At 39.9% G+C, this 20,764-nt stretch overlaps 2 protein-coding genes across 2 annotated transcripts in view; one reads left to right on the top strand and one right to left on the bottom strand.

Moving 5' to 3' along the window:
* The window catches only part of LOC306868005 (histone H3.2-like), a gene marked incomplete at its 3' end in the record, with an annotated part of 468,278 nt that overhangs the window by 191,202 nt on the left and 256,312 nt on the right, over positions 1 to 20,764 (bottom strand). The gene's annotated exons all lie outside the window — the stretch shown is intronic.
* On the top strand, positions 17,526 to 19,475 carry irx3b (iroquois homeobox 3b; the record flags this gene model as incomplete). The annotated part of the gene is made up of 2 exons (XM_079414408.1): positions 17,526 to 17,720; positions 18,615 to 19,475. 2 exons carry the CDS (start codon positions 17,526 to 17,528, stop codon positions 19,473 to 19,475), a joined length of 1,056 nt encoding a protein of 351 aa, XP_079270534.1.

The raw sequence follows: 20,764 nt of genomic DNA, 5'->3' as shown, positions 1-20,764 counted from the left end.
AACAGAGAATGGACCAGAGGCGTTATCTCATTAACAGCCTTTGTTGTGCCAAAATGGGTATCATGCAGGCTCTTGGTGAATGGGAAATGGGCTAATGACCTGAAAAGCGACTTCAAAAGGCGTTACAAACCAGATGAATGCATCCTTCCATTTCAGCGTCACCATTTCAATGAAGGACTTGCTCTAAGAATGTTGACGTCTTTCAAACCATTTAATATGATAATTCTCTCCTGCTAAAGGGAGTAAATGTGAGTTTGAATGGGACATTGTGCTCTGAGAAGTTTAGGTTTTGAGTTTTAACCTTATTTGAGATCACTCTTTAAAAGCTTGACCAACTATTAAGAAGTCAAATGTATCTCTTTCTCAAATGTGTTCTCTTTTACTTGCATTTCTTAGAAACTGGTCAAGGAATCTGAAATTGTTTAGTATCTACTGACCCAAAGCCTTCCTGAACCTCTCAAGGTCTTGCAGGTTCTAGAATAATTTTCAAAATACTTAAGCATTTAGTGATATTACTTGATCGTTTAACTTGTAATGGTTCCACTGAGACCTTTCCCCTTTGTTTAACATATATATTCAAAAAATCAACAGATGTCGACCCATATGGATGTAAAAATGGCCATTTGCACCCACAGCTGAATGGTGGAGCAGAATTAGTCACAGTCTACTCTGTAGCTCTTCTGTAGTCATTAGGCTAATGGCAGCAGCAGATGATGCTGTGGAGGTGGTAGGACAGTGTATATTCTGGGTTGAGGCGTGAAGCCCTTTTCTGACCCTCTGTGGGTGGGTATGAGCCACTGGAGCAAGAAACCCCCTGAGAACCATCCAAATTTGGAACCCTGAGGGTGTTTGTATGCATCTTGTACCCTATGCAGGGGGTCTTGGGTTACTTGTGTTGGTGAAGGACTCAACATTGGGTTAAGTCACTTTTTTGAGACCAGTAATGGGAACTAGTTGGAGTGGGGGTACTATTGGACTCTCAGCCAATAGGAGAGCATGTACTTTAACCTGAGTAGGCGGACAGCATGATCCAGTTGGGTGCGTTCATGTAAATCCTGACCCCCACCACTTTGGGGACAACAAGGTTTGAGCATAACAATTGACGTTGCCTATAAAGAATGACCTAGTATGTGTGTAGGTGTATGAATCTGGTCAACTGTATGTTCAGGAGAAAGGGCTTTCTTTGAGGAACACTGTTAGGAAGCCTCAGCTGTCACATGTTGGAACGTCCCGTAGTGCTGGGCTGCTCCCATCTCGGTTGGAACTTTGATGAATAGATCAGCTTGCTAATTTAGCCCAGGGTCAAATGTAGAGTGATTAGTACAGCACAGCTGAGAACTACCTGCACCCCATGCACACTTCTCCTCCAACTCTTTGTGTTTCGAATCAGTGCAACAAGGCACAGTGCCAGGAAACACTTTCAACTTTTCATTGGGAACAAACCGAGCCTATAAGACAGACAGTGCGGGTAATTACAGAGTGCATGAAGTTGAGCATGTTAGCCACGAGATTTCGCCATGGGCTGTTAGCTCACAGGAGACCGTCTTGATTTAATCCCGCCCCTCCGCAGTCACGCCTCTCCATCTTCATAATCTCCTACTAGTCTATGCCGCCATGCTGTTCTGAGCCTTAGGCCAAGGCCCGGCACTGTGTTACCTCCCCCTTGTTGTCTTTTTAAGGAGCAACAAAAGAGCCGTTCTCTAATCACAACCCTCCCACTTCAATTTGAGCACCCTGGGTAACAGGCCATCGATACACACTCAGTGTGGGCACCTGTGCTCCAAAATGCAATTTATGTACACCGCCGCTGGCGAGACAGGACCGATTCAAAGGACGGCTCTTTTAGTCTCAGTCTTTCCCGCTGTGCCCACGCTGACCAGAGGAGGTGGTTTGAACAACAGAAGGAAACACTGTTGATAAGGGATGAGGTATCGCTGTCATAGCGACTCTTTAGCTTAAGGGCAAAAACACAAACTCGACATCTCGCTAATCAGCTTTAATTTGTCCAACCTGGGACCGCAGAGGGTTAGACGGATTCCTACTTGAGTGAGACTGCTGAGAGGAAGTGACAAGACTCATCTGTGGTTTTACCAGGCATATGAATTACATCCTGTTCAGTGACTGAAAACTTAGAAGAGTCATTGGCGCTGAATTAAACGACTGTTAAACATTTAGTTTAGAAGTCTTGTCTACCAATAATAACGCTGTCATACAGGTTATAGGATATTATTATAGGATCAAAGCATATAACCTTATTTACTCCAAATTTGCACGTTAACCAAAAATATTAAACACAGTTAAAAAGAAAAATATGTTCAATAATAATATTTAAAAATGAATGCTTAAGACTATATGAAATACAATTGACTAAATATGTAATACTGACATACTGTAATACTGTGAATTTATGATACTGAGAGATTGTTGAATTACAAATGCTAGCAAAAAAATTAAGTGTCAATAATCTGAAGTTATGTGCTATGACAAGAGCACTATAAATGAAAAATCCATAATTTGCATCCAGTTCATCCAGAATATTTGATCCGAGTGGAAATATGTCAACCAGATTTACACAGTAACAGTGACAGACACTGCCGTGCACACATGGTCAGCTACTGTCTCTCTGCAATAACATAATAAAACTGCAATAACAAATCCTCACAGGATTTAAATATTAAATTGTTGAACTGAGAGGCAGGTCTTTGTGCGGTAAGTAGACCAAGGAAATTGGCAGGATGCCACAGTGTTAAAATCGGATATACACACCACCTCATTTTAGTCGTCCATCTACTTCCATAATTGACTGCATTCAAGCCTGTGTTCAGCTTTAGCATGCTGTCGAGAAATAGTTTGTAACAAAAATGTTTGAAAGTTGCTGATATTCTAGACAGTGCAGCATACATTGAGTTTAACCAATGGGGGTGCACTTCAGGAGGTCATATAATAGAAGTTCATTTGATGATTAGCTCTATCTGAGACTCCTTCTGGAGCCATAATGAAGGAGTCGAACCAACGCCTTTGAAGATTTTACCTTTTCCAGGCCAACAGGGGCGGCTGAGATCCGGCCACATGGGCATCTGGTCCGGGGGACTACTCAGGTTTGAGTTACCATAGCACCACTGAGGTTCAACTAAACTGCGGGAGGCCAAGAGTAAATCTCCTTTGAATTCAATTAAGCCTTTGTTTTTTGAAATGGTAGCTATAGCACAGTGAATATATTCACTCAAATTCTCTAGGAGGGCGTATTATTTTATGACTGTGGTTTCATGATGCAACATTTTAAACCAAATTTCTGTACTGGTTAAGCACAGTGAAGTATGACTTCTTATTCTTCTTATAAAGTGAGATTCCTCTGTTGGATTTAAACCCAGCAGAAATGTGATGGTAGTAGACTTCTGTGCTGCTCTTTTTCCTGCCATTTTCAATAGGGTCTCTTCCCTTCTCTATCTCTCTTAATAGGATTAGACCGCCTTTACTCTCAATAGGCACAGATCCTCACATTTGGCCCTACAAATGAGGGTGCTACTGGAGACAGGCTTTTCACAAAGATCAGAGATCGGTTTTCTAGTTTAGGATAGCTGAGATTAGGAATTGGATTAGAGTGGCAATTGTTGCAAATGAATGTAGAACTGGTTAGTTGAAGCAGCAAATGTTTGGAGCACTACAGTTATCTCTTAACACTCTAAACCAAATATGTGTTTATTCATGGTACCAAAATCTATCTCAGGTAGCATAATAAATGGACAGTCCTATACAGATGTAAATGTGATATGATGAGTTTGTGATCTGATCACTCAAACCTTTTTTTTTTTAATGGTGATTAGGGACACATGTGATCATCACATTTGTAGCACTTCCTGATAGTAGAACAACAGTTGGAGCTGTTTATCAGTGATAAGAGTACACATATGTTACAAGAGAAGGGGACCAAGAACCAAGCCCTGTGGCACACCATTTTTTTAAGCTTTGTTGAAAATTCATATCTTTCAAACAGAACAACTCTTTAATGGAAACATGGAAAAGCCTACATATACACAAGCACTAAACCATTAATATGTAGTTAAACACTGCTGTAGCAAGTGATGTGTGTAGTATGTGAAATTAGAAACCCTCCCAGCTCAGCGGACAAGTGAAACGCATTACAAATTTGGTAGTCATTTGATGTTAAGACCAGGTGCAAACAGCAATATATGTCAATACACAACTTCAGACTGGATCACTTAAGACAGGTTAGTCTCCGGTTTAGATGGCATAACCACTAACCATTCACTGTCATGCCTGATATTTGAAAAAAATGTTTAGCATTTTCTCAACTTTTGAATGCTTTTGAATACTCTCAGTGCTTTCTCTTATCCATTGTCAACCCCACAATTGTTTTCAGTGAGCATGTACAATAGCATGGCTCCCACTGGAATGAATTGCTTGAAGTGAATGATTCATGGCCAGAATAAGTTGTAAAGCCAATGGTAAAAGGTATGTAAAATTAATAGGTGTAAATGGAACTACTGATCTTGATCCTTACATAATTTAATTATTGGTTCTAACCTTCTCTGAAAAGTGCATTGCATTCCAGGATATAAGATATGTGTAAATATCATTTCAGTTTCCATGTCTGCAACAAACGGAAAGAAATAATAGCTTGACAGCAGTAATAGAGATTACTGTGTAAAGTGGCTGCATTATCTACTATATACTGCAATAGAGTTTGTATACTCTAATACAGGTGATGATTTCATTATTACAATTAAGGAATTAATGGAATGCTCGCAGAATTTATTGAGAATATGACATAAAAAAAAAGAAAAGGAAAAATACAGTGACAACAAATTAAAGGATGCCACTGCTTTTCCTCATTGCAGTTTTACACATCACTGTATTTGAGAGCTGTTTCCATTCAGAAATGGAGGGAAGTTGGCTCAAGGAGGTCTCTCTGTGATGTGTTAAAAACACAAACAAGGTTTGCTGTTCTCAGTTGACCCTTGGACCAAAGCACCTGGCTCTGACAAGCCTACCTCACATTCCTGGAGTGACTAACTGGTTGTGATCTTGATGCAGTTCGAGCTTCTTTGTTCTGTTCTCTTCTTCTGTCTCTTCATCACTATTGAGGAACCTACTTTTAAAATTTAAGCTTTCCAAGCTACACACTTCAAAGACTTCAAAACTTTCAAACAAGCTTTTGTCTTGACAAATTTTGCTTTTCTAGTGCCATGTTTGTTAACTCATTTCAGATTAAAAATGTTGACTGTTGCACAACCTTGTTAGTTCAATTCTAATCGTCACTTTATTGTTAAAATGTCTTCTTTTTATTTTGTTCAATTCTGAAGTTAGTACAACATCCATCAGATGTTTTTGCAATGTTGGAGGTTAAAAGTGTTGGTGAATGAAACTGATGCTTTTATGCAAACAAATACTCTTAGGATACATAGCAGTCCCTGCAATTATCTGCTTGAACCCCTAACCTTGGCCTTGCTACCATCATGCTGTACCATGTAAGCCACAGGAACACCAGATGACCAAATACACTTTCCAGATGATGCATATGTTCAGAGAGGTCCTACCAAGGTCCTTGTACATGTGCTTGGGTGGTTGGTGGCTGGTGAACACCATTTTGGCCTCAGTGTTATCAAAATAAACTTGAGTTGTGCACCAATTTGAGTTGTGCACCAGATTAATTATTTAGAAAAGAATATTTATTTATCACAAATTTAAATATTTATTTTAGATATAATGCCAGAATGTCATAAATATGAGTGCAGTATGAGGTTTTCTTATAAACTGCATATGCAGAATTAAATAATAGTGTTTAAATCCTCTATTCATAACCAAACATCTTTGGTAAAGTATGATGGTGACCTTACTTTACGAACTACTGATCAATCAATCCAAAAAAAACACACATGAAATAACAAAGACACAGACCCACAGATTTAGATTCCCCTCCGACTGGCCATCTCCGTAAAACTGAGACCCCAGTTATCACAAGCTCACCCTTATCTGTGCCGCACAAAATTACCATACCAATGCCGGCTGTTTAAGCGATGATACATTAACACTGCACCAAAAAAAAAAGAAAGTGGACTGCAAGCCCCAAGCGTGGATTCCTCTCAACCCAAATCACCGTGATGCATTCAAGAGGCGGGTTGTCATAATGGATCCGAGCCTGGCTGCTAATGGTTATTTAATACACCCATCTCCGCGTTCCACTCCTTTTGCATACTGAGCACACAGTGAAGGCCCTAAACCCTCTTTAACACTTATTCAAGATGACAGGAAAAATGAAAGCGTTTGTCCTCTCAATGGAAAAAGTAATCACGGCTACATTATCCACCCGCTCGGCCCTATCATGCTAAAGCAGGGGACAAATGTCACAGAGATGTATTTAAACACTGATGGAGCATCACTGCGTGATTTCTGCCATGGGGCTGATTAATAAGAATAAATAAATATAAAATCCTCAATTTGTATGTAAATGTGGTGGGGAAAGGGGCAGGCGAATCCATATCAGTAGCTAGAACAAGTCGGATCTACGGACCAATCATCATGAAGTGAAGTGTAAAATGGTAAATTGTGGCTATTTGTCCGTCGTGCGCGTAAAACATTATGAGATTCTTATAGAGCCTGTTAGCTAGACTCTACATGACAGGGGAGGCATTGCTGGCATCCTGTTAGCATACAAAAAGAAATCAGCTAATCAGCTCATAGCGAGGGTAAAGAGAGGCATGAAGGCAGATGATAGCTCTGTTCCACAGCCTAGCAAGCTTTCTAAGTACCTACATAGGCAATTGGTATCTAAAACCCAAAGTATACTTCATATTTTCTCTGCGTATGCTAGAGTATGTGTACAGTTCAATGCATACCCTTTCAAAGCATACTCCATTTGATAGCATGCACGAATGCAGGCAGTCGACACATGCGCTCTAGAAAGCTTCATCTTCGCCCAGCGTCTGCACTGTTTTACAATTGTGTTTGTACACTTTTAAAAGTTCACACAAACGCTTGTCAGTGCAGGCATCTGTTAGTGTTGCAGTCTCCAATATTTTGTTTTTGTTCCTCTCTTTGGTTTTATTTTCTACTGTGAGACTACGGCCGGGCCAGTGCTGCCACCTTGTGGAACAACTGATTAGTGCAAAACCAAGTCAATGCGCATGTGTGACCTGGGCATACAAATGTGAGGTTCTAAAAATCAGGTGGTGCGTGCACTATTTTGGTAACAAAATTTGGGTCATGTGCACTATACGTCGACCCTCGAGTACACATAACAAATCAATTATACATTAGGTTTAAGGCGGAATCCTAACTAAAATGGAAATTCATAAGCAACTGATGCAGAAATATAGATTTTGGTAGCATTGTAATCAACATTCTTCCTGACTTTGTCAACAATCTTGTTTTTTTTTCACTGAGCTCAATGAAATTCGCAGTGCATTCTGGGATTGCTTTTTCCATGAAGGATACATGCCCCCCCCCCCCCCCCCCCCCACACTCCCTTTCAAGAATGGTCAAAAGAAAGTATCTTAGACATGTTTCTGCCAATAAGAACCTTCCAGAAGCAAGAACCTTCCCGCTGGTCACTAGGTTTTAAAACCGAGGTTGATGTCTGACTTCTGATAGACAATCTTTGCTCAGTCTATGCCTTTGTTTCTCTGTCAATGATGATATTCTGTGGTTCACAGAGTGCTGGTTAACATGTTGAACTTGTGTGTTGGTAAAAAGGTTACGGTAAGCCACAACTGGTGAATCAACGTTTGAATCGAGGGCAGGGCTCCAAACACTCACAAAAACAAATTCGAGAAAGCGAGAAAAAGGGTTTGGGTGCTAAATTTATGAGCATAATGGTTTTGGACAAAAGTCATTCAGGTATGTTTATCTTTGGCTTCTCTGTAAATAAGACTGCTTTGTGTTAAATTGGATTTTGCAGATGACACTGGCGGGTAGAATGTATCCGCTCAAGTGCAGCTCTCAGGAGAAACTTATCAAGATCTCTCGCATCACACCCATAAACACCGTCATGCGGAGTATCGCTGTTAAATAAAACCAGCATTTAAATATTAATAGTTGTGGATTGTTGGGTAGTGAGCCTGATCTGAAAACTGCAACGTGAATGAATATTAATCATTATTGAGCGAGAATGGCGTGCTCACACTTATTCATATTCTAATGTATTTATGCTAATACTTCCGCCTCACTGTGTATGTGTTTATGAGAGTTTGAGAGAAGATGTATAGTCTATATCAGAGTAAAATGGAAAAAAAATCTTCAGTTTTCAAGCATAATTTAACATTAATAATCGATTTAGTGAGCCTCGTGGTGCGTGAGGTCTGCATGTTGATATTATTATATATCAGATTTCGAATAATAGATATTCTGAATGAGAGTCTGAGGAATGTTTCAGGTTCAATAAAACTTGAGCTCTATAAGCAACATCTCTAGCATCCTGTCATTTACCACAAAAATATAATTTGACTCAACCATTGGTTTGCAAACACTGCACCTATAATGGAAGTCTATAGGGCAATCATGGAGGCTTTGAAAGCAGAAATGTAAAGCTTTTATTTTTATTTAAATGCTAATGGTAAAACTTTAGAATAGGGAACTCTTATTCACTATTAACTATGACATTTCTCAATAAACTGCTTATTAATAGTTTGTAAGGCAATTGTTAAGTTTAGGTATTGGGTAGTATTAGGGATGTAGAATAAGGTCATGTAGAATAATGCATTAATATGTGCTTAATTACTACTAATAAATGGCTAATATTCTAGTAATATGCATGCTAATAAGCAACTAGTTAAGAGACCCTAAAATAAAGTGCTACCATGGTAATACTAATTGTTCCATTTGGGAAAAAAACTGTACAGTTGTCTAAATATGTTTTATAGATTTTTTTATTACAGTAGCCTGATGTTAGAATCCATATGTCTAAGTATTTTAACATTTACCTTGGTGTACTGGCCCCATTGTAAGGGTTTTACTGTAAACACAATATTTTATTTTTTTACAAATCGAGAGATGAGCTGAAGGTAGTTTCAACAGCATGTCACATATGCTATACATGAAGCCTAATGTATCGAACCTATATAAATTAGAACTGTAACACACAACACACAAAGGCATTAACAGATTAAATTAGCTGTTAAGGACTCTCTGACCAACATAACCTGCCCTGAGGAGCCTTCACCATCAGTCTGACTCCAGATAACTTCTCTTGAAAACCCTATTTTATGAAGACTCTCTCGATCCCATCAAAGTACGACGCTGTGATATTTTCCCACGAACTAACGGATGGCCAGCCCTAATAGCAGCCAATCCATTACTGTCAGCCTTGGGTGAGAGTCATTAATTACTCTACTCTCTCCATCACGGCCACACACACACACACACACACGGGAAGACCAGGTGTGAGGGACAGTCCTGATTATCCTGTCCACAGATTGGAATAGATTAATCTTCCCCTCGTAGAAATAACGGACCAGCGAGGTCCTTTCATTTCAGATTGTAATCATTCTCTTAAAATAATAATTGCCTTTTTCCTCCCCGGCATGTTTTACATTACAATGCGTGTTCGGTGTCTATTGAGGTGGATGTCGTATTGTGTTGGAGGCTTTGAAAGGGCTGGACTGGTGTGGCAGTCTGCGGTGATTAGTGATTGTAATGTTTTAATATTCAAATGACAGTATATTTGGTGGTTTTTCTAAAGCAAGCATTGCTCTCACTCTTGCTCCTATTTGGGTTGTGATTTAAACAAACTGTTAAGCCTAAGCATTAAACAAGAAACATGTAAGAAACTTTTGCAAGTATGCAAATACATGAACACAAACCCTTTTCAATTTCACATGCTACAATTCTTCTAAAGTCTTCCAAAGTAGTTTTTTTTTTCTAAAGGTTCGTTTCCAAAAAACATCATAAGTTAACTATGGTCACAAGTTCTGTTGTTACCAGTACAGTTCAGTGATTCACCGTTTCCTGAAACCATATTTATAACAAACATTTGCAAACAGCATTGCAAATTTGTGTGTTTGGAGCTATAGCTCTAAAACTAGTGTCTTGTTAGTACATGTACACTTACATAGATCATGCAAAATAAGCAGAAGCAGACTTCACAAAATGGGTTAATTCAATGCAGATGGATTTATTTGACAGCAGAGTAAAAGCAGATGAAGGGATGGTAAGTATTATTTTCAAATATCAAATCAATAACTGAAATTTATTTGCCTTGACAGGAACTCGTGGACGCTGGAAGAACCGCACACCTCACTGTGAAACAACAGATCGCTGGAAGAAACTGGACAGCTTTAGGAGTCCACTTCTTTAGAATGAGACTGGACATTTGAGTGCAGTGAGGTGTGTGGCTTTATGGTGCTTGGTGATGAGGCTCAGATGGCATGCAGGTGTGCTCCATTAGTATTCAGGTGATGGTGTGCGTTGTGATTGGCTGGCGTGGGAGCCTGGCCGATCTGTGACATTAACCCCCTCTCCATGGCCCGCTCCAGAGGGCCAAGTACCCCGACGTCGTGGTGGTCTACCTCTTCCCCTGGGAGCTGGTTGATCTGGGTAGGTGGAATGGAATTCGTCGAGTAGTGTTCGGTCTAAGACGTCATTTCTGGGGACCCATTACCTCTCCTCTGGGCCATAGCCCTCCCAGTCTACAAGGTATTCAGCTGACCACCACGGCACTGGGAATCCAGGATCTTCTTCACCTCGTAGATGGCGACATCCTCCAGTATCAGCGGGAGAGGGGGTTCTTCACTCGAACCAGGCTCTGTGGAGGGAGAGACAGGAGAGTGGTAAGGTTTCAAAAGTGACACGTGGAAAGTGAAATTAATTCTGTATTGTGGAGGGAGTTGAAGTTGGAAGGTGACTGGATTGATCTGTCTCAGGATGGTGAAGGAGCCAACATATCTGTGACTAAGTTTTTTGCAGGGCAGGCGCATCCGGATGTCCCTCGTTGACAGCCAGACCTTCTGCTGCTTCGAAGGCCTGCTGTCATCTTGCGCCTGCGCACTGCACGTTGGAGCTGATGGTGAGCATCATCCCAGACCCTCTCGCTCTCTCAGAACCAGTAGTCGACCGCTGGTACTTCCGACGGTTCCCCAGACCAGGGGAACAGGGGTGGCTGGTAGCTGAGTACGCACTGGAAGGGAGTGAGTCCAGTGGAAGGTTGACACAGGGAATTCTGAGCGTACTCAGCCCAGCCAATAAACTGGTTCCAAGAGTCCTGGTGGCCATGGCAGAAGGTTCATAGGAAGCGACTAATTTCCTGGATTTTATTATTTCTGGATGGTATCCAGAAGACAGACTTACGGTCACACCCAGGAGCTTAAAGAAGCCTCTCCATACTCTGGAGACGAATTGTGGCCCCCGATCCGACACAATGTCCTCAGGAATGCCGTAATATCTGAAGACAAAGTTAAATAATAACTTAGCCGTCTCCATGGCCATAGGCAGGCCTCTGAGGGCAAGAAGTCGACATGATTTAGAGAATCGGTCCACAATTACTAATATGAAGGTGTTACCATCTGAGGCCGGTAGATCAGTGATGAAATCAACTCCCATGTGTGACCATGAACGGTTGGGAACGGGCAGCGGAAGGAGTTTGCCTGCTGGTAAGTGGCATGGGCTCTTGGAAATGGCGCAGTCCGCGCAGCCCTGGACGAACCTTCTCACATCCCTGGCCATGTTGGGCCACCAGTAGCGGTCTTTCAGCAGCGAGAGGGTGCTAGACCGGGTAAAGAAAAGAGCCCTGGCGTGGGTTGAGTCTTTTGGCATCACGTAAGTACTGCAGGTTCTTGTGATCAGTGAGAACCGAGAAGGGATGTTGTGCACCCTCCAACCAATGCCTCCACTCCTCTAGGGTGAACTTGATGGCCAGAAGTTCCCTGTTGCCGATGTCGTAATTCCTTTCCTCCGGGCTGATATAACACGGCTCCAACCCCCATGGTAGAGGCGTCCACCTCTACAATGGATGGCTTCTTGGGGTCTGGGTGAATGAGGACTGGAGTGTGGGTAAAGGCTTCTTTCAATCTCTCAAAGGCTTCTGTGGCAGCAGGTGTCCAGGACAGAGACTTGGGCTTGTTGCGTAAGAGGCTGGTGAGGGGACTGGTTATGACACTGTAATTCTGAATGAACCTTCTGTAGAAGTTGGAGAATCCCAGGAATCGTTGGAGTTCCTTAATGTTGGAAGGAATGGGCCAGGTCTTGATGGCTTCCACCTTCCCCTCGTCCATCTGGATGCCACCACTATCGATGTTGTATCCCAAGAACTGCACTGAGGGTTGATGGAATGAACACTTCTCGGGTTTGAGGAACAGATTGAACTCTCTCAGGCATTGTAGGACCTCCGCAACATGTTGGCGATGTTCGGCCAAGCTCTGAGAGTAGATGAGGATGTCATCGATGTAGACCAGGACGAACCAGTGTAGATACTCTGAGCACCTCATGCATGAAATCCTGGAATACGGAGGGGGTGTTGACAAGGCCATACGGCATAAGAAGTTATTCATAGTGGCCAGTAGGTGTCACAAAGGCTGTCTTCCACTCGTCCCCCTCGCGTATCCGGATGAGGTTATACACGCTGTGGAGGTCTAACTTGGTGAAGATGGTGGCACTGCGAAGATGTTCTAGAGCTGCTGGGATGAGAGGAAGGGGATAACGGACCTTTACCGTGATGTTGTTCAGTGCCCGGTAATCTATGCAAGGCCGCAAGCCTCCGTCCTTCTTGGCCACAAAAAAGAAACTCAAAGCAGCAGGGGACGTTGAAGGGCGGATGTAACCTTGCTTAAGTGCCTCATCGATATACTCCTCCATGGCCTTCTGTTCGGGAAGTGACAATGGGTATATCTTTCCCTTGGGCACTGGCTGTCAGTAAATAAATGGGAAAACAAAGTAACTCAGATATGTCATTGCAAGTTTAAAAGTAATGTGTTACTTTACTTGTTCCTTGGGAAAAAAGTAATCTGATTACGTAACTTTTGTCACTTCTATTGTGTTACCCCAACACTGGCCACTGCTCTGACTGGTTATTTTCTCCAACAAATCATTGTACTATGGTGGTTATGTCATTATGTACCCCTGGTCCGTTTACTAATGTCAGGGCGGAGCAACTGAGCATGCTAGTATAAGTTTAACATATTTATGGCTACCTGAATAATAACACAACCAGTGTATTTGCACAAACATTTGATGGAAACTTTGAGTATTGATGTTTGTTAGCATCACAATAACAGAAGAATGCATACATGCTTGCCATGCATTAGCCAGGTGCAAAGAGTATTTTTTCTTGCCGAAAACTTTGGCTTGTAACTATAACCTTTTTGCTACGGCCATACTGGCATATTTCAGTGAGAATTCACACGCAAAACAAGTCTGTTGTCAACTGGCAATAGCGCAGCGATGTATGAAGTACTGCTCACACAAAAGTCACTTTCAAACCAAGCATTCTTCTGTTAGTCAGTGCAGTGAAGTCACCTAACCGACTTAAATCACAACACACTTCCAAACATGTGGATTACTATTGGAATGACTGGATTTAGCTCACAAAAATTCTCTGTGATCACATCTTAAGAGATCATTCTTATGACTTTCTCAACTCTGCCCACTGCTCCAGGTGTATGTTCACTACTGTGTGTACACATGGATGGGTTAAATGCAGAGCACACATTCCGAGTATGGGTCACCATACTTGGCCACACACCACTTCCCTTTCCCCTTTCCCTTTTCCTTATAATGGATGATAAAACAGGCAAAAAATAAGAACTCCAAAGGCTTACACTGAAGGACGGACTTGAGCCATATCTAAAGACAAGAATATCATAGAAAGATTCTCTTCAGAAAATGTAAAAATATAGCTTTATGTATGTATGTTGTTTTAAAATCCCTATGAAAAAGTCAAGTATAATACAGGCAGAAATCAGAATATGGAAAACATATCGTGTAGCTTCACAGAAACGCAGACAAACACATGATTGTAACAGCATGCTGTGGGATTTACCTGTTTGCCAGAGCAAATCTCACTAGTGTCCTAAAATCACACACTCTCCCACAACCAATTTACAATGACAAACACACACTTTCACATGCACACACACTCACACAGATACAGGCAACAAGAGCATGACTGCACAGTCTAAATTAATAAATGTAGTAGAATAATATTGTATAATATTGGGTTACACTTTATTTTAAGGTGTCATTGTTGCAGTGTAATTATACAGTTAAGTACCGAGTAATAATAATTAACTACTTACTATATGGTTAGGGTTAGGATTAGAGTTCGGTTTAGGTTTACTTGCATGTAATTATGCATAATTTATTGCTATTATAATAGTACGTACATGTAACGTGTAACAAGAACACCTTAAAATAAAGTGTTACCTAATATAGGTATACCTGAAATATAAGCAATGTAGTGATGCTTGCCTTGGTAAATATTATTAATATACATAAACACTCACAGAGTGTTAACTCATGAAGGATTTAGTATTTTATAACACATTTTGTTACCCCAGCTGCTCGTAGGGAGGGAAAACGAGGGGTCATTCTGAATACGGAGTAGAGACGGGGGGTCTGTCATGTTGAGTGACACATAAAGCCTCTGAATACTAAAATCTATTCTTGCATATTCGCACTGGACTGTGGACAATGTCAGCATTATACACTGGCAGTGAAGTCACACAGGGCATTCGATCAATAGTGCGGGGAAGAAAACACACTGACAAAACTTGGAAATGCACGGGTCTTTATCGCTCAGAAGATTCAAAGTTACCTTTCATTTACGAATTAGCTCTGTTTACAATTAAGAGGAATACAAGCAAACATAGAACAGTCTGTTGATGTAGCACAGCGTTATATTAACACTCAGATTTAAGACTTAAACTTTTTATATAAGTTAGTTGCATAAGACATTTTAATTTACATTTGTATTAAGCTCATCTAGTATGTATAAATGATTTCAGCTTTCGTTCAATAAACGAAAATGATTCATTGTTTTGGTCTTAGTACACGACTTACATTTTTGTCTGTTCCTCATAAAGCTATGACAAGACTTGTGCACAAGTTGCATTCTACTTTTTCTTTTGTGTCATTCTGAAGCTCAACGGTCTTCATTCACCTTCATTGCATGGCAAAGAGCAGCTTGGACATTCTGCTAAACATCTCCTATTGATTTTAAACGTTGAGTGCACTCTTCCTGAAATATATTTCCTGTAATTGTCATCATGGGCCAAGAAAGAGGTATTACTTAAGTCGTTAAACAAGGAAGCGAGGCGATTAATATCGCCATAAGAAGCGCTCACAAAGACCTCCGCTCGCTCTGAGCTGGTGTCAAAGGCTTTGAGTCGCCTAGACTTTTACACAACTGTGGCTAAGAAAAAAAAACCCTCGGCTCCATTTAAGTCTGATCTAAAGAGCTTACAACTGTAATTAAATCATTAAATCCTTGTCCATGCTTGACAGAGCTGAGAGAAATTAACTTCCCCACCAACCTCATTTTCTATTTGAACATGAAATAATGATTTTCTGCCAGTCTAATTACAGAGGCAACATCTGATCTGTGCTGCATCCGAGGGGGATTAACTCCAGCACAGGCATTAGAGCTCATTACCAGCTCCAGTGCAGAAATATTACATCTTGTAATTGGATGGAGAGATTTATATACTGATCCGGGACCAGTTTTTGGAATATTGTAATTACAAGCTTCATTGGTCAGCTACTTATCTAAACTTCTCAGGAAAACAAACTGCGCGAGCGTGCATTACATTAACCCGTGACCCTGCAAGCTCCTGTTTCCAGTATGAAGGGGAAATGGGTTTTGCTCTCTTCAGGGTGGCTGAGCGCAATGTATCTATTACTTAAGAATAACTGGCTGTGAAGTCATCCATTTGACTGCCATAAGCAGTCTGTTTCTCCTGGCTAGGAGAGCATTGATTCCTCAAGACCTGCTAAAATAAAGCATGTGCAAAAGATAGGATGTTCAGATAATTTGCAAACACTATTTCTTTTTCGTTACCACCCGACCAGCTCGCTCCAGCGTGCAAATCATTGCTGACAGGTCGAGCGCCGCTAAAACAAGCAGAAGCCCACTGCTTATAGAGACTCACGGTCCACCACAGCTCTGCAGAGATCAGTACAGCTGATGATGATGAGCACGCGACGACTCTTCAGTAGCAAGATAATAAAGTCCTGAGAGGGATGATATGTGCTTTTCATTGCGCTTTCCAATCAGGCCAAATCAACATTTCTCGAAGAGCGCAGTTGCTAATAATTTAGATCCTTAATTTTGGTGAAAGGAGGTTATTAGCTCTCCTTGACTGGATATCGTTTATAGATCTTGTTTATTTAGCTCGTTAATGATCCACCATAATACAAAATCAACATGGATCTTTTTTATTTATTTATTAATATTTATTTATTTTAAGGTAGCAATAGTTTTTAATTTTACAGAAATGTAACATTTGCAATTATTATTATACAAATCCAGAAAATACATTTACAGGTTATTTGTGTATTTTACTGTTGCTCTAAACTTAGAAATGAACTATAACGTCATGCGTAGTTTGTTTTTCAAATAGCGAAAATGGTATGAAAATAATATAAACGAACGCGAATGATCCGTCAGGGTTTTCACTCATTTCTCTTAGTTTTAAATCTACACCCATCCGTCTTCTTGTTTAATTCGGTGTTAATTTAAGCACATGTCGATGAACAGCGATATTATCATCTGCTTCGGATAAAAACTCGTTTATAAAGCGGATTAGATTCAGTCAAATAAGATGTGTGGTGTATTCATAATAACCCGATGGAGATGTAATCAAGCATACTGTTTTCTGAGGACAATAAAGCATCTCTTCAGGATTCATTTAATCTTTTCCTGGAGTTTCAATATTGTTTCTCTCATTTTCTCTTAATGTTAACAGAAGCCCTTGTTTAATCCATCGCAGTTTGCAGAAATATTGTTATTTTATTATTATGACAAATAACAAAAGCTCTTTTTTTATTATTATTTTACCATTTTAATACCCGCATTGCCGTAACATTTTCCATTATTATATATCTAACATTTTATTGTCATAATAATTTAGTCCAATTGCTTAAAATTGTTGGCTATTTAATATTTTTATGAAGATTTAGTCATTCCTGGCACATGTTACGCAAATATAAGTTTATTTCTCTCTCATATGTAATCTTGTTTCTGTTATAATACGTTATTTAGTTGTGTGAGAATATAAACTCGATATGATTAAACGATAATAGGAAATAAAGTCTGAAAATTATCCGACGATGACTGACTGTGTGTGTGTGTGTGTGAGAGAGAGAGTTTTAAGAGATGGGAGGGGCCTGAGAGACACTAGAAATGTCAATCACACGAGTGTAGTGAACAATCTGACTCAATCTGAATGTGACCTCAGTGCAGCTCAGAGCGGAGAGCGGCTTTAACTCTCAGCGAGGCTCTCCTCGAGTTTCCACTCGATCCTCCGCGTCAAAGGCGAGATCTGTGATTGTTTTCCGTCGCTCGGACCTTTGGCAGCAGCATGTCTCTCCCGCAGCTCGGCTATAAGTACATCAGACCGCTGTACTCCACGGAGCGGCGCGTCGGCGCGGAGCTCAGCGCGTCAGGCTCGCTCTCCAGCGTCCTCTCCAGCATGTACGGAGCTCCGTTCGCCAGCGCGCAGGGATACAGCGCGTTCCTGCCCTATTCCAGCGACCTCTCTGTACTCAATCAGCTGGTGAGTTCATGGAGGATTCATCTTTGAGTTGAGGAATATAATAATAGGCTAATCGTTTGGATTTACAAGCGTCTTGGAAAGTTTGAAAATATAGTTCGACCTGTTAACTGCACATCTTAAAAATAAATGTAAGTTTAATTAAGTAGCCTATAGCCTAAGTACCGAAAATAACTTTTTTGTTTCTCTAGTTGTTTATCTCACATCTATTTACCGGTGCTTAAAAAAAAAAAAAAAACACACACACAGACCCCAAATACGTTAAAGACCCTATAATGAAGAATAGACTATCTAATGATTTTTTTCTTTCCTCCAAAGAACTTTAAGTTCAATTCACGAAGGGTTATTTTTAAGAAAATTAGGATCTCTTTAAATCGGAAAATGTTGCTATGGCATATTTAGTCTTATTTAGTGAAATGCGAAAACGTTTGTCAAGATCCACAAATGACGTTTAATTTATATTTATTCAAATTAATAAAACGTATTTAAACACTTTTTTTTTGTACCTGAAGATTCTATCATGTATTTTATTATTAAATCTTGAGGAATTCAAAATATTTACTTTTAAATGGTTAGATTTAGATTTACTTTTATTTTTTGTATTTTTTAAAAATACAAAAGGTATTTTTATATATATATATAGATTTTAAGGGTAGGGATTTGGTAAGGAAAAAAATATATAAAAAATTAGATAACAAATGTATATTTCCATTTACAGTAACACTGGACAATTCTTTATGTATATATATATATATATATATTAAATATGGTTTTCTTTTATTTTTCCTCCGTTTATTCATAACTTTCTCCAATTAATAAAAAAAAAATTGCAGTAAATAAGCACATATTTCTCTCAGAAGCACATGTGCTCATATACTTGCTTTTCTTCTGTTTAAGGGCTCGCAGTACGAGTTTAAAGACAGTCCTGGCATTCAGCACGCAGGGTTTCCTCACGCATCCTTCTACACATACGGACACCAGTATCAGTTTGGCGATCCATCCCGACCCAAGAACGCCACGCGTGAGAGCACCAGCACCCTGAAGGCCTGGCTCAGCGAACACCGGAAAAACCCGTACCCCACGAAAGGAGAAAAAATCATGCTGGCCATCATCACCAAGATGACCCTCACTCAGGTGTCCACCTGGTTCGCCAACGCCCGCAGAAGACTGAAAAAAGAGAATAAAATGACTTGGGTTCCCAAAGCAAGAACCGACGAGGAAGGAAATGTGTATACGAGTGACAACGAGGACGGAGACAAGAGAGACGAGGACGAGGAAATAGACCTGGAGAACATTGACACGGAAAACATCGAAGACAAGCAGGATTGTGATTATCAGGACGATGAAAAATCAGTGTCTAAAGTTTCGGATTCTGAGGAATATGACGACGCGGGAGCTGAGAAGAGTTTTATGAATGATATTATGAAAGACAGAAGAGACACAAACTCGGATGAAGGAGAGGAGGACCAAATCAAAAAGAGTCCTGCAGCACAAGAGCCCTCAAATAATGCCAGTCCACCTCAGAAACCAAAGATCTGGTCTTTGGCTGAAACCGCGACGGCGCCGGACAGTCCCAAAAAGTCCTTGTGGATTCAGAGGAACTGTGATGCTCAGACAGTCAGGAACCCTCTCCATGTTCAAAACTGGACCAAAATGGCCCATCAGATGGCTTTAACCAGCCATTACCTCGGACTTAAACACCAAACCGCCTCAAACAGCCACATACACGTGAAGCATGGAGAGCAGAGGACTCTATGAAACAAATCACACATTTAAAGACTTTTTCATGTTTTTAAAATAATGTTAATTAACACTTATTACGAATCAGAGAAACATCCAGTTTCTGCATAACAGATGCCCTGAATTTATAATAGATTAAAGCTGTCTATTAGCTCTTCAATTAACATGAGATTATATTAGAATAAATTTTATACTGCTGACTTGTAAACATACATTTCATTGTGTTTAATTTGTTAGATTCATTCGATAAGTCCTGTGTTTTTTATCTGTAGGCCCAGTTTCTCTTAGCAGTCTTACACTGAGGTTGGATTCAGACGTAAACTATTTAAAACAAATAAAGCATCTAAATGAATAGATTGTACGATTACAGAATTAGTCACTGAATTCATGGAGGAAATAGTGCCTATATGGGAGTTTTAGAAGTCCTCTAACACACGCTCACGGCTTTGTTCGCATGAATTATGATTTGTGTTGCATCCACCTCCTTGTCTTATTTTAGCACATCTGTTTTAAAGATTCGCAATAATATCACACCAGAATTTATGCTTGTCTTAAAAAGTGGTTTGACAGTCATTTTATTGTTGTTTTGTTTTCCCAAATGCCTTGGATCTTAAAAAAAAAAAAAACTGTCATTGTTTGTCACGTTGCATTTTATATTGTCTGAATATTTTAAATAGGGTAAAACAAAATAAATATTTGAAATGGTTTTGTAAATGAAATGAAAATGTACCTACTTGAAATATTGTACAAAGACATATATTTTGAATATTAAAATGAAATCACAATTGTCATAACGAATTAATTCTGTCTCATTTTCACTCTTTTTCAATAGATATGTTAGTTAAATCGAATTAATGAGAATTAAAATTCCTTACAATATTAATAATCAACTAGAACCATAAAAAGTCAAGTCAGCTTTATTTATATTGCACTTTTAACAATAATAGGTTGTGTCAAAGCACTTAACAGTATCAAACTGGAGGATAGATGTCAGTAATGTATAAAAATAAGATCAAACACTCAATTTGTTTGATTAAGCAGATTTGTGTCATCAAACATTATTCTAAATATGCAATGGTTGTCCAGTGCCTTAATCTCAATGGACATCATATTTTCTGCTTGGGTCACATTGATTGACAGATAGAAAATAAAATAATTTTTGTCAAGCTACACTTGAGATGACTTGTTTTTTCTTGCTGTTGTCTCATTGCTGTTTCAGGATTGGCATGCTGTCACACAGATGAACTGCTCTGCTTTAGAGCGCCATCTACAGACAGCCAAGAGATCCCAGTTAAAACGTTTACATT

This window comes from Barbus barbus (genome assembly GCF_936440315.1).
Source record: "Barbus barbus genome assembly, chromosome: 50".
Classification (NCBI taxonomy): domain Eukaryota; kingdom Metazoa; phylum Chordata; class Actinopteri; order Cypriniformes; family Cyprinidae; genus Barbus; species Barbus barbus.
The sequence above is the reverse complement of the archived record's forward strand: the minus strand, read 5'-3'. Positions and strand labels throughout refer to the sequence as shown.